This window comes from Mya arenaria, chromosome 4 (genome assembly GCF_026914265.1).
Source record: "Mya arenaria isolate MELC-2E11 chromosome 4, ASM2691426v1".
Classification (NCBI taxonomy): domain Eukaryota; kingdom Metazoa; phylum Mollusca; class Bivalvia; order Myida; family Myidae; genus Mya; species Mya arenaria.
Window position 1 is genome coordinate 39,082,592 of NC_069125.1, and position 20,455 is coordinate 39,103,046.

At 34.2% G+C, this 20,455-nt stretch overlaps 1 protein-coding gene across 1 annotated transcript; it reads right to left on the reverse strand.

Annotated features, from left to right (window-relative positions):
- Positions 1-1,167: 1,167 nt before the first annotated feature.
- Positions 1,168-20,308, reverse strand: LOC128232403 (glutamate receptor 2-like). Its single transcript, XM_052945927.1, has 14 exons — positions 20,179-20,308; positions 17,140-17,258; positions 15,993-16,175; positions 14,743-15,039; positions 10,107-10,288; positions 9,263-9,319; positions 8,733-8,857; positions 8,390-8,516; positions 6,706-6,816; positions 5,034-5,204; positions 4,606-4,821; positions 3,365-4,191; positions 2,297-2,491; positions 1,168-1,897 (listed from the first exon to the last, which is right to left on the reverse strand). Exons 1-14 carry the CDS (start codon positions 20,184-20,186, stop codon positions 1,801-1,803), a joined length of 2,715 nt encoding a protein of 904 aa, XP_052801887.1. The 5' UTR covers positions 20,187-20,308; the 3' UTR covers positions 1,168-1,800.
- Between the last annotated feature and the right edge of the window lie 147 nt (positions 20,309-20,455).

The window sequence follows — 20,455 nt, forward strand, 5'->3', positions numbered from 1 at the left end:
TTTCGCAATCTTTGACGGCCCAAAAGACCTGCATGTTATATTATTACCGTCAAATAAGCCTTCATTTCTGCACAAAAAGCCCTCCCTATCCTACCAGGTATCCAAAATTGACTTATTTGTGGATTGGATACCTAAAATTGATTTATTTTCTCATATTTCATACACTTCAGATTCGTTATTTACCATGTCTTTGTCAGTGTTTGATGATGTTAGGGGCGTTTTCCTTTTTTAAGGAATTGTTGTTGTTTTTCCAATTGTTTGAAAGCAGACTTGAAAAGAAGCTACTTGTTTTAGGTTAGGCGCACTTTTCCGCATGTCTTCTAACTGTTATAGAAAACAAAATATTGTGAGATATGTGATGTTGAATGTTCATAAGCTATTTGAAGTCCCCACCGAACTGCTGTTCCAATGACCGTTCTAAGGCGGTACCTAACAAATCATTGATAAAAATACCCTTTTTTTATAAAGTATATATGCACTGTGTTGTTTGTGCTGTTCTTCCATGTTTCATGTTTGTGGGTGTTTTTTTGTTTTTTTGTTCTACGTCTTTGACGTTTACCCAGTGCCATTAAACCGGGTTTATGTTTAAAAGTTTGGCTACTGAGCTTGTTTCTGTAGTTTTTCACATAATATTAACAGCATATACAAATAAGAAATATTCTGAAAGATGTATGGTATATCCGTGTTGTTTTATACGTTATGTGTATTTTGTTTACTTCTTGTTTGTCTTGTTTAGTGTCTGTTGGGCTTGAAACATGGTCATTGTTAAATGTTTTGCTGCTGTTCTTGTCTGTGTAGTTTTTATTGTATCATTAGATTTTGTCTGATGTATCACTTGTCATTTATTCAGTATAACCAATTAAAATTGATTAAAATTTAGTGGTGAAACAGATGCATTTTTTAAAGACTCGAACTTAATTCTCAATAAATATTATCATTCTTTAAACTTTGAACTATAAATCAGCCAAAGGTACGAGCTATAACCGAAACGAAGGGTTGGGTAGGTGGACGCATGAATTGTACCAAGGTAAGACGTAAACGGATGTAATGGGTGTAATAATAATCGGTACGCTAACACAGACAATTAGAACATGTTTCACTCAGATACAAAATACTGTCACATCTTTGGATTTATTTCTCTTAGAATAAGCTAGATAAAGCAAAAAGATAATATTATAAGGTGTAAACTAATTACATCAAAACTATGTTGATCAAAAGATATTTTTGTTTTTGAAGAAGACAAATTAAATATAATGAAGTACTAGCAACGACGACAACAACTCATTTATACATCTTACAATATCAAGTATTGAAACATTCGCTATCAAATGATTTGCCGGAAACCAGACATTTATTAAGTTTCTTTTGGTGGACGTATATGATGTCAACATTCTACATTCATTTAACATTTAGGCAATGGTTACAATATAAAAACAAATACATAACTCACACAATAAAATGCCTTCATACAACATGAATCATGTTTAATTCATATACAATAGGTTGTGACTAAAATGATCACAATTTGTATGTTTAATTGTTTCTTACAGTTAAAACCTAGGACTGATTTTAAAGATATTTGTTTAGGAAAGATTGCATGTCAAAGACACAGGCGGTTTTGATATATAACATGATTTTTATCATGTGCTATGGACGTTATTCAAATAATGAATTGCGTATGTACATGTACTTTATAATATTAAGAGGTGGCAAATAAAAGAGTCAAAATTTTGTGAAGTCTATAATATGTATGCACATGATACGGGCCCCATTCGCTATCCAATGAAGTGACCGTTCTTTCTAGACAGTTGATTGCTTTCCTTCAGCATGACCAAACACTGGCTTCTCTTCTGGGGTCCTGCTGGAATGGCTGCTACCGGTAGACGTGTCTTCTCTTCTAAAAATAAGTATTCAACACAAATCAAATTTAAATGTTAGACTCATTCATAACCTTATGACGGATTGAAATTGTTTAAACTGTTTACATTCATTTTCGTAAAACTAATGGAATAAAGATGAATTATTGTAATTCAATAAAATGGCTTTTCTGGGTCTAGACTCGGACCTGAGACTGTTCGTAATCATCAACCAAAAGCTGTTATTAATTTTCAAAGGCCTTGGAAAACTGTCCCTGGCTAAAACCCATGACTCGACACTTATCTCCCTAGACTAAAATTGTCCTGTATATAACTGTAACTGTTTTAAATTTATAAAGATATAACGTACCCTTAAAATAATCCCAATACAACACAGATTCAGTGAAACTTCAATCATTGAATTGCAAATCTTTAAGTACCTTATTACAGGCTGGAAGATGCTGTCAGTTTTTGCAAAAACATACGCCTTTTTCAAGATGAACAACGCCAGGGCAGATCCCAGCCCGAAGCAGCCGACGATGAAAACCCCCGCCGTGTGCTCAAGATCAAATGACACCTGCTTGGAATTTCTGCTATCAAAATCAAAGTCGCACTCTCGGGTGTTTTCCCACCACCTACAACGCAGAAAATGAAACAAAAATAAGCTGATTAAAAGATAAAGATGTTTTTAATGTAAATATTTTTAAACGTTATTACTCGATTCAGCATGCAATTGTTGAAGTTATGTATCATTTACAAATTTAATAATATTTGATTTTAAAAAACTTGCAGTCCGACTAATGCTATAGTTTTGTATGTGAACTTAATTGTTTTGTTCGTTCTGTGTCTCTTGTTAAATGAATGTAGGGTTTGGACAGTTTGATTTAAAACGGAATCGCTCATGGTTTGAAAAATGGACTTTCTACATTTTTTTTTCAAATGCGAATTCATGAGGAGTTTTAATATTAAGATATGAACAATTGAAACCTTCAACAAATGTTTATATATTCAAAAAAAATGTCTTTGAAGTCCATGATTTCCGAAAAAGTTGCTTACGCAATTCAGCAAAAGCCTGTAGCGTGAATTGTTGATTGACATTTTCATGTGATGCTGTCGATGGTCAAAATAGCCAAAACATTATATGAACCCCGGTGGTCGAGAGGTAAAGATATCGGCTATCCATTTTATTTGCTGTACCAGCATGCGTTCGCTTCCGACTAAAAACAGGTTTGTTTAATACTTTTATTGCTGTTGTTTTTTTTCTGCAAAATCGGACGCAAAGTGTCAACTAATGATCAGTGCTTTAAGATGGCTTTTTGGAAAATCTATGTTTGATCCAAAAACATGAGCGAGTTCCTTTACCATGGTCATCGTACACAGGGACTACTCAGCATGTCCCTGTAGTTTTCGTAGTTCTATTCAAAAGAACGTTTATGCATTTACATTATTAAAGAATGCTGACTAAAACATTTAAAAAGTATCACAGTTATAAAAATTTAAAGTTATACTTTTTCTTTAATTCTTGGATGAAGCCCTTTTCCTTGAGACGTAAGAGTTCAATATTGAGCTGCGACTTGAAGGGAGCCCCGTTGTACATGGCTATACCGTGCTCCTGAAGGAGTATAGGAGCGGACACAGACTGTGTCCTGCAGTACTTCTTTTCCACATATGAGTTGATCATAGAGTCAAAAATAAAAGCCGCTGGCACCTTTGATTCGGTGACTTTTATTCTTCCAAGAGATGCATTTGGAACCAGACCTACTCCTCTACCACCGTTGTCAATTTTCTCCCAAATCCTTCGAAAAATTGTGTTTTCAGCGCTTGATTTTAAGAAGTTCATTGTAGCCGAATTATCGACTGTATAAATAACAACCTCATCTCTCTCTGCAAGTTCTTCAAAAGAATTAATAGGTTCTTCGAGGTTTCTTTTTGTTAGGAAAGCTGCCATGTTAGCAGTATATGTTGAAACGGTTATCATCACAAAGAACAAGTAACCAATAGTTAGAATTCTTTGAGATGTGCGCCTCGGACACGTTTCGCTCCCTTTCATTAGTAATGTGCCTAAGGAAAACCACAACGTTGACTTAATAGTGAACACTCGCTCTTTACTTCTAAGGTCTAAAATAAAGTAGACAATGCAGATTCCAAATGATGAACCAATAATGGCCATCCACAGCTCAAGAGAAAATGGCGTCAAAAACTGAAACATGTTGAACTTTTCCACTGGTTTCGTTATTAGGATATTAACACCTGTACTGATGACGCCAAGACTGAAGTCAATCACAGACTTTCTCTGAGATGTTATAGAGATAGCACCCATTCCCATTGTGGCGTTCTGAAATAATAATAATAATAATAATAATAATAAGAAGAAGAAGAAGAAGAAGAAGAAGAAGAAGAAGAAGAAGAAGAAAATTGATGATGATGATGAGGATGATGATGATGATGATGCTGATGATGATGTTGATGATAATAATAATAATAATAATAATAATAATAATAATAATAATAATAATAATAATAAAAATAATAATAATTATGATGATGATGATAATACACAAATTGTATTAGTGTAGTTTTGTATAATTTAATAACAAGGTTATATGCATATTTGGAGTTTAGTTATTTGTAACCATACGACCTTAGACGATAAAAGTTCAAGGTATTTTAATGCCCTTTCAAAAACAATTAAAATGTACAGGGTAACATTCAATTTATCATTTTTAAAACAATTAATAAATGGTAGAACCTTTGTGAGGACCTCCCCGACTATTCCTCCCCATTCATTTTCCGTGTCCTTCCGTGGTCCGCCATACTCGTTGCCGGGTGACAAAACAATTTCGTATTTGAACTTGAGATCCTCGCTTATCTGATTGAGAAGATCGACCGTAAATCCCTCGAAACGATCATTACCTTGATATTCAACTCCTTTCGGCGCTTCTCTGTACATGACGAAAGGTTCTTCCTGAAACAAATTAAACTCAATTCGTTTCCAAAGAAAACATACACGGTCAATATATGTATATTATAATTTTATTTTGTTTATATTTAAACTTGTTTATGCAAAAAGAGGAGAAATCATAGGTATGTTAATCTATATTTATTTGGTTATATTAGGTATTGGTAAAGCATTGTTAATATGCTAAATATATCATTTGAAACAGTTGTTAACCGTACCAAAACGACAACAACCCTTTCTATATCTTTGAAAATTCCTCGGGTCTCCTTCACTTGTGTTTCCGTGCTTTTTATGAGTTGCAAAGTACTTGGTTTAGTAGAAATCGTGCGGTTGACGGTGGAGTTACCGCCTGGTTCGTAAACGGCGACATTTTTAGACCAAGTTGCTATCTATAAAATTAAATGATTTAAGCAAATTAAAAGTTGACCCATGGACATCCCTGTTGCATAGAAACGATCTTAAAGATGCACTCTTACTCCCAAGTAAGATTCACCACAATTCAAACAATTGTTTTAATTTACCAAAATAGGATGAATAAATGTCGAAAGCAATGGTTTTTATGACGGCTACCGAGTTTAATTTGAAAGAAATGTGCAGAAAAACCGGTACTAGTACCTTATGGCATGATGGAAGATCACAGTAAATCTTTTAGCATTCACCAATCAATTAATATTTGAGCGTTTTCTGCTATTAAATACATGGTTACAATCTTGTTATCAGTAATTAATATTTTCCATAAATGCATTATTTAGTAAGTAGTTAAAGGTTTATCACTCAACCTTTATGTTTGTTATACATGTGTATGTATTGATTTGGAATAAATGTGTCACTTCTAATATTTTAGCTTTTTTACACCTTTCCCCCATACACCGACAACACAAACAATGAACTTGTAGCAATATTCGCAGCATTTGTCATTTATTACATGTAAATGAAAGCATGTTTTCATACCGATGTATACAATATTTCATTCCAACTGACGCATTTCTATCGGTTGATCTCCCTTAGGGACACTATTGACAGCCTCTAACAAATTAACGCAGCGAAATGTGATCACAATAGCATCTTAATGGAATTTTAGTTAATGATTACACTTCGATGGGCATTTGGATGCAAACCAATCAAATTATCTCTGTGTCATATAATACACTGAATACAAGCCAAACAATTATATCTGAACATGGCATTTTCATTTTAGGATTACACTGACATTAACACTGTCGACAATGGAAAGATTTATGCTGATTGCTGGCACAACAATGCATTATTTCGTGGAGTCGAGTTATAGTTACCAAAAACACTTTCTGTTCGTGAAAACAGCTCATTGAAGTGAAACTCTTATTCCAAATCAATGCATACACATGTATAGCAAACATAAAATTTGACTGATAAACCTTTAACTACTTACTAAATAATGCATTTTATTTAATGGAAAATATTAATTACTGATAACAAGATTGTAACTGCTATTAAAGAAGAAAGCGCAAAAAAAATAAATGATTGGTGAATGCTCAAATATTTACTGTGGTCTACTTTAGTTTTAAAAGATAGAAATACCGTGTTTTATGCTCATTACTTTTAAATTCAACACTTTATCCTTCATAATAACCATTGTTTTCGACATTTATTCATATTTTTTGGAAAATTAAAACAATATTATTAATTGTGGTAAATCTGTTTTGGGAGTAAGAGTGCATCTTTAAGTAGATCTTTTGAAATACATTCAAAACTACAGGATTAAGCCCATATTCAAACAATATTTAAATGCTTGCAGATTAAAATTACATCTTACAAAATTCTTAGAATATATTTTAATATTGTTTATCAAATAATTTTAGGTTATAAAATAAAAAAAAATCCAGCATATTATGTAATGAGTACAGTCGTTACCTTATTATACAGTTTAACGCCACCGTGGTTGTATAGTGAGAGCGTGTAGTTGACTCGAGTACCGTTTTCATTGAATCGAATATAGCCAGTGGCTCCATCAGCAATCACAACCTATTAAGAGAATATATTTAGATAATGTCAATACATTCCGGGAGGGAGTCCCTTCGAAAGCAAAACCTTTATTCAAGATAAGAATAAAACATTGAAAACTATAGAGACAAACCCAGTAGATACAAATCACGCGATTTTTGGGCCTTCAGACATAAATTTGCTTTTATTATTTTATTGGGTATTTGAATTAAATGACATTTCAGGAAGTAATACTGAACCAATTGCATGGTGCAAACGTTGAATTTATCTAAATGTGTATCAGGTCTTTTGTAATTTTCTGTTATTTTAATAAATTAAAGCATACTGTTTTATATTTCAGACATCTGTAATATACAGCTTTTAAGAAATTAATATACATAGAAAAAAAATCATTATTTTTGGCATTTTTATTCATTATTAATTCATGTGAAATAATTTCTGTTCAAATGCCCAAAATTGATGCGGCTCATCTATCAATTCATATTGCGGCTACCGCCTTGGGACGTTCAGTAAAAACAGGAGTTCACATGGAGGGTTTAGAAAGCTTCCGAGTTCACAACCTCCCACTTGTTCAGACATTTATCAAACAAAAGAAGCAAAATATGTGTCTGATTAAAACTGTTCATTGACAAAAACGATAAGAGCCACATTGTAAATGTCTTTTCGCCCCAAGACTAAATTAAATTTTAAGAGCTTTAAAGAAAAAATATTCTTCTTGTAAAAATCATAAATAAAATAAGCATATTGAATTTATATATGAATTCGATTTAACAGATTTGCTCCTAAAATCCCCCCAACAAATGTGGAAACAGAATAATCTATTGGATTATCGTATGAGACTTTTTGTCGGGCATTTCAATCGATCGTTTGCATCTAATGAATCATTAAGCGATTCCACTATTCAGATATGTGATGCATTCAATACTCTTTGTCAAACAACTTTTGATGGATACACGATAGAAATGGTATTAAACATAACACACATATTTTCCCTAGCTGATAAACTAAGTACTAGTTAATTGCATGCAAACTACATCAGAAGAGATACAGATCTACATACATGTAAAGTATTGTAGAATGCGGATGCCAAAGGTCGTTCTTTGTTCTCAAGTTATCAAGGGGTTTAACCAAAATATTTGTTTAATCAGCTTACTTGAACTTGAAACACACATGCACATTGTCACTGCTAACAATATGCATTATGCTAAAACATTTGTATAGTTTAAGATATAGGCCAAATATAGCAACTTTTGCGTGCCGCCGATATAGCGACGACATAAACGATGACACAATTACCTTAGTTTTAACTTAATTTATTTAATAACGATTGTGAAGAAAGTAATATTAACTTATAGTAGGTCACTCTCGTTGGCATGATGTTTCGCGAGGGTGTGGTCTTGTACTTAGGGGTAAACGGAGTACCCGGTTAAATCCACATGCCCGGCTTGATGACCACAAACGAAACTCACATATGCCTAGTACGGGAATCGAACCCGGGAAATCTATGACATTAACAACACCATCACTGTTTTCTTCTAAACCAAATCAGTCATAATGGTAACTACGTAAAGTAGTATTATACATCGAAACTTACCTCTTTCAAAACCTTTAAGAACAGTTCTTTCGACAACTTTTCGTATTTTTGAGACTCGTGGCGACCAAGGTAGTAGTACTTAGCGTCAGTTATTATTTTTGCAGCATCGGCGGCACCGAATCCGTATCTGCAATGTTATGACAAATTGAACATTTTCTGATAATATGAATACGGATTTATTGCTAAAACATATTGTGTATGTTGTCATCCATTTATGTTCTCTTATAGTTCAGCAACAATGCAGCACTTGTCGAAATGTAATCCACAATTGGATCAAAGTGACGTTTCGTTCAAGGGACACATGTTTTAAAGTCGTTGCACAAATATAATGCATGATAGTTACCCGGTGGCGAAGCCTTTGTAGTCCTTTTGAGTGTCCTTATATCGATAAGCAAACAGGTCACATTTCGCGGCAAACAAGCCGTTCCTGTACATGTTGATCTCAGTGAGTGCTTTCAAATGTGTTGTCTGATGGAAAATATGAAATATTTCGTTATTGTTCTCAAAGTTATATAAAGTCATAACATATTGGGGTTTCCATCACATGGATAATCTATTAGAAAGTGCAATTAAAACATGAAGCCAATAAACCCATACATACAAAATAAAAGCAATTAGTTAAAACCATTACATATCCACTAACATATCACGATCTTTCTTCTCGCGTCTCTCCTTTTTACCAATCAACATCAAACCAAAAACAATTTTAGAGATGGAGTGGTAATAATATTAGATTTTATCAATCTCAACAATTCTTACATTGATATTTGTATTGTAATTATGTTCTGTTTCAATTTATTTTCATGAAATAAATAACTCTTAAACTAATTATAATTTACTATAAGTAGAAAGTCTGAAATGCAGAACACTCACGGGGTCCAGTATGAAAAAACTGTAGCTTTCGTCTGCCAGCATTTGGAAGAGGGATGCCTAGAACATAAACCATACGACGACCATCAACGAATGCAACGTCTAAACAGAATAAAGCTATATACATGTATTTCAATACTGTAGAATTAAGTAGGATTATACATATATTGTATACTACCAAATTTTCAAATTATATATTTCGAATGACTATCATTAAATGTCGAAACAAGTGATTAATCATCTAAAGAAATTTAACTTTGTGCATTTTTCTATTTAAATGGACCATTGGTTTATGATGTATATTCACCGTCTTTACGTGTTTTTTTTTAAACTAATGTCCTGGATATTGGTTTGCCAAATAAAGCGAGATTAGGTTTAACACATCCTCGGTTACATTTGCACATTGTGTGCATTTGGTCTGCAGTGTGTGCATTTGGTCTGCAGTGTGTGCATTTGGTCTGCAGTGTGTGAATCATCCCAGTGTGGTATATCAATATTGAGTGTATTCAGAGAAAGTATACAACGTCAGACGTTATTTAATGCTATTGGATTTTTTGCAAAACTTGTATTCACCTTATCAATCTAAATCATACGTGTACATAGGGTTTATTATCCTCAAAACCATAATGGGTGAACAATAGACAACGCAAATAAAACATAAACATACACAGACCAGATAATTTACACTGAATCCTGAAGCTGATATATTGTAGATTGCAATTTTTATTGGGGTAAACGGCCTGGCTCAGCGGAGTTGAAACCGGTTATTAAGTTGGACTGTCATCAATATAGATTTAATTACGCGTACATGTCAACATATGTTAATCACAGCATAAAATGTGTATACCTCATCAAGTACCATCTGGATAAGGTTGTATTTGTCGTCACGAGGACTGCAAATGACGATTTTCTTTTGCTCGAGCAATTGGACGTTCCGTAGCACCTCGGCAGCGCCATCACGCATACGGAGGGTGTATGAGATGGGAGATATGTTGTTCTCTACCATCTGTCTGGCGAGATTCTGACATTCTGAAAATGATATATCATCACTGTGCAGTCAAATTGTTGCATATCATTTTAGGAGGAAGAATATAACAATAAAAGTAGTTTGTTTCAATTCACCGTTTCAGCCACGTTTTTATCTTCATGCAATAAAAGTAAATACTGTTTTATCAAACTTAACCGATAAGTAAAACGAACTTCCATATACCACACTTCGGTTCTCATCTTAATACGTGATACATTCTATTTTGGTGACCAAATGTTATATCTTTTCTAGAATGTAAATAACCGCACAAGTAAAATAAATGCCAGTAATATTAACTCCTATCTTCAAACAAGAGGGCCATGATGGTCCTAAATCGCTCACCTGAGTAAAAGAGTTTAACCTTTGTAATCAATATAGCTTAATATTTGTTCTCAAAGAATATTGGCTGGTCACTTTTCATTAAGTTAAATGGATGTTGCACTAATTAGTACGCCATTCAATATCTCTGTACGGTTCCATCAATATGCAAATATGAAAATAAAAGAGACCAAACAAAATTATTTTAATAAATTTGAGAGAAGTCTATGCAAGGGTGCTTCAGACCAAATTTGGTAAATATCCATCAAGAGGTTCACAAGAATAATCGTTTTTTACTCTATTTTTAGCTGAAAGGGGCCAAACAAAATTATGTGAAAAAATTTAAGAGAGGTCCATGCAAGGACACTTCAAACCAAATTTGCTGAAGATCTATCAAGGGGTTCATGCGAAGAAAATGTTAAGGTTTTTTTTACTAATTTTAGCTCTGGTGGCCCTTAAAAGGGGCCAAACAAAATTATTTGAAAAGACCTGACAGAGGCCCATGCTAGGATGCTTCAGACTTGAAGATCCATCAAGCAGTTAATAAGATCAAGTTGTTTAAAGGTTTTTCTATTTTTTGCTCTGGTGACCCCTAAAAGGGGCCAAACAAAACCATTTGAACAAAGTTGAGAGAGGACCATGTAAGGATGCTACATATCAAGTATTGAGTAATTCTGACCTTTACTTTCAGAGGAAAAGATGTTTAAGTGACAAGACAATGTAAAAACAAATGACCCCTGAGCAAGGCCAATTTGACCCCGGGACAATAATTTGAATACCTTTGGTGTAGGTCCACTAGGTAACACTATATACCAAATATGAAAGCTCTAGGTCTTATATTTTGGAGAAGAGGATTTTTAAAGTTTTATTATATAAGACTATATAAAAATATTGAAAACCTAAGCCTATGAACACGGGGCGTGGCCAATTTTGACCCCAGGGCTAAAGTTTGAACAATCTTAATAGTGGTCCGATAAACAATGCTTCATACCAAATATCTAAGGCCTTCGCCTTTTGGTTTCGGAGAAGAAGATTTTATAAGTTTCCATCATATACATATATAAGGAAACCCATGACCGCCCGGGTGGGGCCATTTTTTGACCCCAGGGCCAAAGATTGAACAATATTGGTACAAGTCAACTAGATGATATATCATGCCAAATATCTAAGCTCTTGTCACTACTTGATTTTACGTGTGTATCTATATATGTATATTTGTTATTAATTGTTGTATGTGGCCCATATTGAAAATTGGTATGTGTACTAAATATGTTATCCAGTTTAAATTATAATAAGACGTTACTTGTCTTTGTGAGTTCGGAGAAGATTTTTTTAAGTTTTCACTATAACACATATAGAGAAAACCCATCAGCCCCGGGGTGTGGCCAATTTTGACCCCAGGGCCATAATATGAACAAACTTTGTAGAGCTCCACTAGACGATGAATCATGCCAAATATCTAAGCTCTAAGCCACGAAAGTTCAGAGGAGATGATTTTTGAAGTTTTCACTATACACATATAGAGAAAACCCATGACCCCCGAAGGGGGTGGGGCCAATTTTGACCCCAAGGCCATAATTTGAACAATCTTTGTAGAGGTCCACTAGACGATGAATCATGCCAAATATCTAAGCTCTAGTCCAAGTAAGTTCAGAGGAGAAGATTTTTGAAGTTTTAACTATAAACATATAGAGAATACCCTAACCCCCCTGGGCGGGGCCAATTTTGACCCCAAGGCCATAATTTGAACAATCTTTGTAGAGGTCCACTAGACGATGAATCAAGCCAAATATCTAAGCTCTAAGCAACGTAAGTTCAGAGGAGATTTTTGATTTTTTTTTTTAATATAAACATATAGAGAAAACCCATGACCACCCAGGGACGGGGCCAATTTTGACCACAGGGCCATAATTTGAACAATCTTTGTAGAGGTCCACTAGACGATGAAGCATGCCAAATATCTAAGCTCTAGTCCAAGTAAGTTCAAAGGAGAAGATTTTTGAAGTTTTCACTATAAACATATAGAGAATACCCTAATCCCCCGGGCGGGGCCAATTTTGACCCCAAGGCCATAATTTGAACAATCTTTGTAGAGGTCCACTAGACGATGAATCATGCCAAATATCTAAGCTCTAGTCCAAGTAAGTTAAGAGGAGAAGATTTTTGAAGTTTTAACTATAAACATATCAAGTATACCCATGACCCCCGGGGCGGGGCCAATTTTGACCCCAAGGCCATAATTTGAACAATCTTTGTAGAGGTCCACTAGACGATGAATCATGCCAAATATCTAAGCTCTAGTCCAAGTAAGTTCAAAGGAGAAGATTTTTGAAGTTTTCACTACAAACATATAGAGAAAACCCATGACCCCCCGGGGCGGAACCAATTTTGACCCCAAGGCCATAATTTGAACAATCTTTGTAAAGGTCCACTAGACGATGAATCATGCCAAATATCTAAGCTCTAGTCCAAGTAAGTTAAGAGGAGAAGATTTTTGAAGTTTTAACTATAAACATATCAAGTATACCCATGACCCCCCGGGGCGGGGCCAATTTTGACCCCAAGGCCATAATTTGAACAATCTTTGTAGAGGTCCACTAAACGATGAATCATGCCAAATATCTAAGCTCTAGTCCAAGTAAGTTCAAAGGAGAAGATTTTTGAAGTTTTCACTACAAACATATAGAGAAAACCCATGACCCCCCGGGGCGGAGCCAATTTTGACCCCAAGGCCATAATTTGAACAATCTTTGTAAAGGTCCACTAGACGATGAATCATGCCAAATATCTAAGCTCTAGTCCAAGTAAGTTCAGAGGAGATGATTTTTGAAGTTTTAACTATAAACATATAGAGCATACCCATGACCCCCCGGGGCGGGGCCAATTTTGACCCCAGGGCCATAATTTGAACAAACTTTGTAGAGGTCCACTAGACGATGAATCATAACAAATATCTAAGCTCTAGGCCAAGTAAGTTCAGAGGAGAAGATTTTTTAAGTTTTCACTATAAACATATAGAGAAAACCCATGACCCCCCGGGGCGGGGCCAATTTTGACCCAAGGGCCATAATTTTAACAATCTTGGTAGAGGACCATTTGGTGATCCTACCTACCATATATCAACGGCCTAAGCCTTGTGGTTTGGGAGAAGAAGATTTTTAAAGTTTTTCCTTTCCATTGCCATGGCAACCAGAGTTCTGCATGGAATTCAATTCTTTGAATAATTTTCAAAGGGGACTACCCAAGGAACATTCCTGTGAAGTTTGGATGAAATTGGCTAAGCGGTTTATGAGGAGATGTCGTTTAAAGTAAAAGTTTACGGACGGACGGACGGACGGACGACGGACGGACGCCGGACAAATTGTGATCACAAAAGCTCACCTTGTCACTATGTGACAGGTGAGCTAAAAAGTATTGAGCACTAAAAGTATTGAATCAAACCAGTCAAGTTGTTTTCACGACGACAAATTCATGGCGTTGTTAGAAAGAATATCTTTTCAAAATTATTTTCCAAATGTGCATCATACCATTTACAAAATAATTAGCTGGGCTGTTTTCAAATGGATTATACAAATATAAATCAACCACTTCATTTCCATTAGGTTTCTTTTATAAAAAGCATTATTGTTACCTAAACTGGAGGCATATTTGTCAATTCTTGTGAGATACGACCTTTTGGAATAAGCTCTAATTCCAAATTTAGAACTACGACTTTTTGTCACCAATAGGTCATGAAAGGATACAACACAGTGATTAATGCAGATAATTTGATCCAAGGCGGACATCGGGGTTATTACTTTAATAAGAGCTAAAAGGCATTTTCATTAAAAATCGAACATTTTGACTGCCCATCAAAGATATAACGCATTTTTTGTAAAGGCTACTGCTATTAATGTTACATTAAACTACATAACACCATGTCTGGATATATGTAAATTCAATTCGATATACTTTCTATCAATTGCATTTATTCTTACATTTTCAGTAAGCCGACGATATTCAAGATATTTAAAATTGTATTTAATCACCAGGAAGCAATTAAATAACTTAAAACACATCCAAGTTAAATAATCAACAATATCTCGCTTTCCAACAGAAATACATTGTAATTTGGAAATAATTACATTAAAGGAAGTACCTTGATTATCCTTTGGATTTTCAGGCATAATCATAACTGCGCTTTCCCAGCCCTTGAAAACGAAGAAATCAACGATTGCACTGTTGAACTCGGGCATCGGTGGCCTTACTTCTATGATATTTTTCCACTGGACAGTACTGTCCACTCGACTTATGTCTGACCAGTCAAATCCCATGTAGTCTGTGACGATGTATGGAATTTTGAGCTCCTCCAGAACCATTGCAAGGTTTTGATAGAAAGGTCCGACGACCACAGAGAGTCCGACGTCACGCTTGGCATTTGCTTGATTGCTCATCGCTGTCGAGGAAAGATAACATTTTCACCAATTTTCATATAAAAATAGTTTATATTTTGATTACTTGCAAGACTATCTTACGAATTATTAAATCTACATAAAAAATTATTAGTTTTGTTACTAGTAATGGGAATTCAGTTTTACATGAGGGTCTAATTTCATTATGCCAACTTTAACAAACGCACTATAAATTTAAGATACCTCACAAAACTAATGTGTTCAAGATACCTCACAAAACTAATGTGTTCAAGATACCTCACAAAACTAATGTGTTCAAGAAACCTCACAAAACTAATGTGTTCAAGATACCTCACAAAACTAATGTGGTTTCTCACAAAACTAATGTGTTCAAGAAACCTCACAAAACTAATGTGTTCAAGATACCTCACAAAACTAATGTGTTCAAGATACCTCACAAAACTAATGTGTTCAAGATACCTCACAAAACTAATGTGTTCAAGAAACCTCACAAAACTAATGTGTTCAAGATACCTCACAAAACTAATGTCTTCAAGAAACCGAAAGTTCTTTCATATTGCTTGAAGTCGTAATTCAGTTTTACATGAGGGTCTAATTTCATTATGCCAACTTTAACAAACGCACTATAAATTTAAGATACCTCACAAAACTAATGTGTTCAAGATACCTCACAAAACTAATGTGTTCAAGAAACCTCACAAAACTAATGTGTTCAAGATACCTCACAAAACTAATGTGGTTTCTCACAAAACTAATGTGTTCAAGAAACCTCACAAAACTAATGTGTTCAAGATACCTCACAAAACTAATGTGTTCAAGATACCTCACAAAACTAATGTGTTCAAGAAACCTCACAAAACTAATGTGTTCAAGATACCTCACAAAACTAATGTCTTCAAGAAACCGAAAGTTCTTTCATATTGCTTGAAGTCGTAAAACATGTCAATACATTGTTTATTGTTACACCACTGCTCACCCTCGTCAATGCCGTCTTTGATATGTGTCCATCCGTTTTCAGGTATGTTGAGCAGCTTGTCAACGTCCAGGTTGACGCTATACGGCGTGTTGTAGCATTTTGTCACTATGTCATACGTAGTCTTGCTATAATCGTCAAACGTCCCTTGCAATGGGGAGACTCCCGCCTTCGGACTGAGCAGACCTGGAAGGACAGCAAATGGTTTTAATATTAAGTACAATTAATAGTACTATATAAAAAATATGTTTTTGACGATATGAGACAAATAAACAGAGAATCATAAAATGTTGTTACATTGAGGCTTGCTAAAACATGATACTCATGTAAGGGATCAAACATACTTTTCCTATGCCCACTTTACCGTAATATGAGAATTATTTTGCTATATAAGTTAAACGCTTTCATGCCTGTGTCATTTCAAATCATCCTTTAAGTACAAAGAAAGTTACAGCTCTCCAAGCATGTCTAAACACAAGTTCTGACTTTGCAACAATGAGAAACTGTCATAATTCTACTCCCTGACACTGACCTGTCACACTTCTCTCGATTAATTTCAATTATAACCATGCTATCACTCTCCGAGCCACTTGATTTATAACCTGGTTGTTAACAGAATTCTTCTATTTTCTCGTCAACACCAACAACAATATATTAAACAGCAGCTTGTATGAATGACTGGTGTGAGCCATGCTTTCTGCTTAATTTGTAGTAGTCTTTTCATACCATAATGCATATTTATTCGTTTGATCACTTTTAATATTTGTACAATTTTCTCTTGTATCATTTATATAAATAAATACTGTGAAAGCAACGCGTAACGCCGTTTTTGGAGTAAACTGCGCTTCCATTAAAATATCGTATTAACATTTTACGTATGGATTATACCGTGTCCCTGAGCACCCTTAAGCAGCGTAAGGTTTGCGACGAACACATCTTCATATATTATGAATTGGGCCAAAGAATATTAAAAATCGTAAGGAGAATATACCTATATAGAGATTTTCAAAAGTATACTTCAATGTTTTAATTCTTCCAAAATTGCTCCGAGGTTTCAAGATGAAACGACCCCTGTCTATCTTCTTTTAGAATAAGATACTAAATTAAACATGTGTGTATTATTCCTCGGTGTATTCCAAGACATGCTTACCAATGACGAAGTCATATCGCTGTTTAGCCTGCGGGCACTTGCTATCCCTTGGGGGTTCTATTTCGGTACCAAAGCTTCTAACAAGCAGGAAAATCGTTCCAATAATGAGGCGCATAATGCTGCAAATGGATAGAATTCATACTTTAACTACATCTTGTTAAGAATACGAATGAGTCAAATCAGAATTTATGAACTAGATGTGCGATACATCAAAAGATAAATAATAAGTCTAAAAACCCCAGATAGTATAACTCCAATTATAAAACTCCAGATAATATAACACTAATCATAAATAAAACAACAACATTTTTTTTTCAAACTTTTTGTACACTTTTGGGAAGTTCTGATGGTAACTATTCAACTATCTTTTATAATATATATAAACCGTATTTCCACTTGTATCCTCAAAATTCGATAACACTATGACTAGTCAATTAATTGGTAACCATGTCAGACGATGCATCAGGGGTGTCTGACACGTGCCGGTCCCATAGAAACTTTACATTAGTCAACCATGACACATGTGTCACAAGGAAGGTCTCCCAGTACACTCATCTCTAAGAATTGTTTTGACATTTTCATATAAAATATGATAGTGCTTGTATAAACATACATCTGAGATTATTGCACGTATTGTTTAGAACCTCTACAGTGAATGTGGAGCTTAACTAAGGCATGGCCATCATTTTTTATCATGTCGTATTTAAAAAATACAATCGATGACAACACTATTTTTGTCATCACTTTGTTTGGCCAAGAAAACGTTAATTAAGAGTGCCAGTATCTCATCAAAAAGAATGCCAACAAAATATTGGTGAAAGGGTAACATTACCATTGAGTTCATTACTGAAAACAAGAAAAAAAGATGCATAGCATCAAGTCGGCGCGATTGAAATAGAAGACAAAGCATTCATGTAGATTACCAAAAAAATTGTTTTATACTTCAATGATAACATGTTAAGTATACACATGTTCGAAAGTCATTATTGTTGATAATACTGTAACAAATGTATTTGTTTATGAAGCACACTTTTAAAATTAATAATTAAAAAAAAACAACATTCGTTATAGTTTAGTTTTCGTGATCAATTATTTATTTAAAAAAAGACACTGCACTTCACATTTTATCATGCAATGTGGAAAATATCAAAAACATTCTTCAGCAATTTATGCGCTATCCCCTTAATAAAAGCTACATTTTGCACAGTATCAAATACAGTCGGCGCCCTCCTACGAACTCATTATTAAAAGAAAACAATCGGGAAAAGTCGTACAAACAATATTTTCATTTCATCTAGCCAAAGGCACCCTGCCCCAAGTTCTCGAAACTTCTGAAGTATCTTATAAAGCTAAGCGTCCTATTTTTATTTTTATATAATTCGTATAATATATACTTCTAAAAGAGTTTTTAGATTTGACATAGGAATTATCTTTATGATAATCACGAAAAACCATTTTTTATGTATCTAAATCAAATTTATGTATATTTTTTTGCTAATTGTTAAAAAACTACTTAAACCTGATATGCGTAGGAAGTTTAGAAAAAGGGGCCCGTTCAAGTTCAATCTTAAAGCTGCACTCTCACAGATTGAACGTTTTCACAACTTTTTTTTATTTTTTGGAACGAGCCAATTTTTGCGAAATTCCATGGAAACCAGTGATATGAGACTGCTGACAATAATTAAATCGCAATTTTTAATTTTTAACTTCAAAATTTAATCTTTTGTGCATTATTCTTAAACCTTTAGTAACGATTTAAGCCATAAAACATTAATTTTTGAATGAAAATATGCAAATCTGCGATCTGATATTTGGTCAGCAATCTGATATCATTGGTTTGCAGATATTTACGCAAAAATTGCTCTTTCCAAAACAAAACATAAAAAAGTTGTAAAAACGGTAAATCTGTGAGAGTGCAGCTTTAATGCCTTGTTTCCAAATTGAAATCTTGGTGTTAATTGACAGTATTTTGCTAACCGATTACTAAAATGTAAAACAAATCACTGAAAATGCATTAAAGATAAAGTAATGGCAGTTCCTATATTTTTTTTATTTTAACTGTAAGTAAAATAAATATATTTTCAATTTTTTCAGTCAAAACAGCGTTTGTTTTTTTCTCGGCAAATATTTACTCATGTTTCCACTATATAAAACACTTCTTTATGTCAAACCCGAAAATGATTTGGAGTCACAAGGAATCAACATTTCACATTATTGCACATCCGATCCCTGACTGAGTTTCACAGAATGTTATTTACCAACACTTGTATGTTTTTGCAATGTATCTGCCCTTAAACTGACTTTAAATTACTGCCCTGTCCTATACGAATCCAATGAAAAGACGAACGTGCAGTTGAAATGACAGTTGAAATGACGTTTACTTTCCTTCCACTGCTGAAATATCTTGCAACAAATGCTCGTAACTGGTGGTGAAGCACCTGACTGTCTTCATTTTTATATAAGGGTAAAAAGCCTTTGACATCAATCAGCGATGTCTTTCTCACCCAAATAAGCACTCAACTTGCTGTTTAAGTATGTATATGAGCTCAATCTAACTTACTTTTGTGTTATAGCGTTATAATTGCGATAGAATATGTATATGTCGTTAAGCAGTTTTTTAATCAAACAAAACTCTCTGTGAGAATTTTCATCGAACCACTTGGTCTTGAGAATATATACACATTCTCTTCAGACACAATTTGAGTTGCAATGGGCAGCAATACAATATGTATAAATCATCTACCATTCAATAGATCAAAACATTTGATTGATTGACCATGACATACGTAAATAAGTATAACTGTATCAAAACTTAAAGCGGGCACAATACTTCTTAATTACAGATTCATACCGACGACTCTTATATTTCAAATGTTTGTTTTTTTTCTTATGCTGACATTAAATACACTTTATGTAAAAAAAGTTTATTGATAAAGGTGTACAGTGTATTAGTCCGGTTCATTTAGTAAAAGATATTCATTTGAAACAACAAATTGTATTTAAAAGATCGTTTATGTATTTATAACAATTAATACTTACATTGTCATTTTATTCCAGAAACCTTGGTTCAGCTCTGCTAATCCATATACATTTCCAAGTTCGACTCATGCAGCGCCAAAATGGCTCCGTTGAAGCTCAAGAGAAGCGTCATTTTCCGCGTTCGCAAAAATCAGTTTTCGAGAGCGCGCAGAACCGGCCCGAATTTTCAATTACTAATTGGTATTGTTGCAAGGATGATAGAGTGACACTATCATAACTCATATTTCATTTACGAATGGTGATTTTAGAAATGCCAACAGGTCATAAGAAACACAAC

Coding starts and splice junctions, on each gene's coding strand:
- LOC128232403 (XM_052945927.1), bottom strand. Junction 10,289..14,742: donor AAATCCAAAGGATAATCAAG/GTACTTCCTTTA, acceptor TATCATTTTCAG/AATGTCAGAATCTCGCCAGA. Junction 2,492..3,364: donor ATCCAAGAATTAAAGAAAAA/GTATAACTTTAA, acceptor TCTGCGTTGTAG/GTGGTGGGAAAACACCCGAG.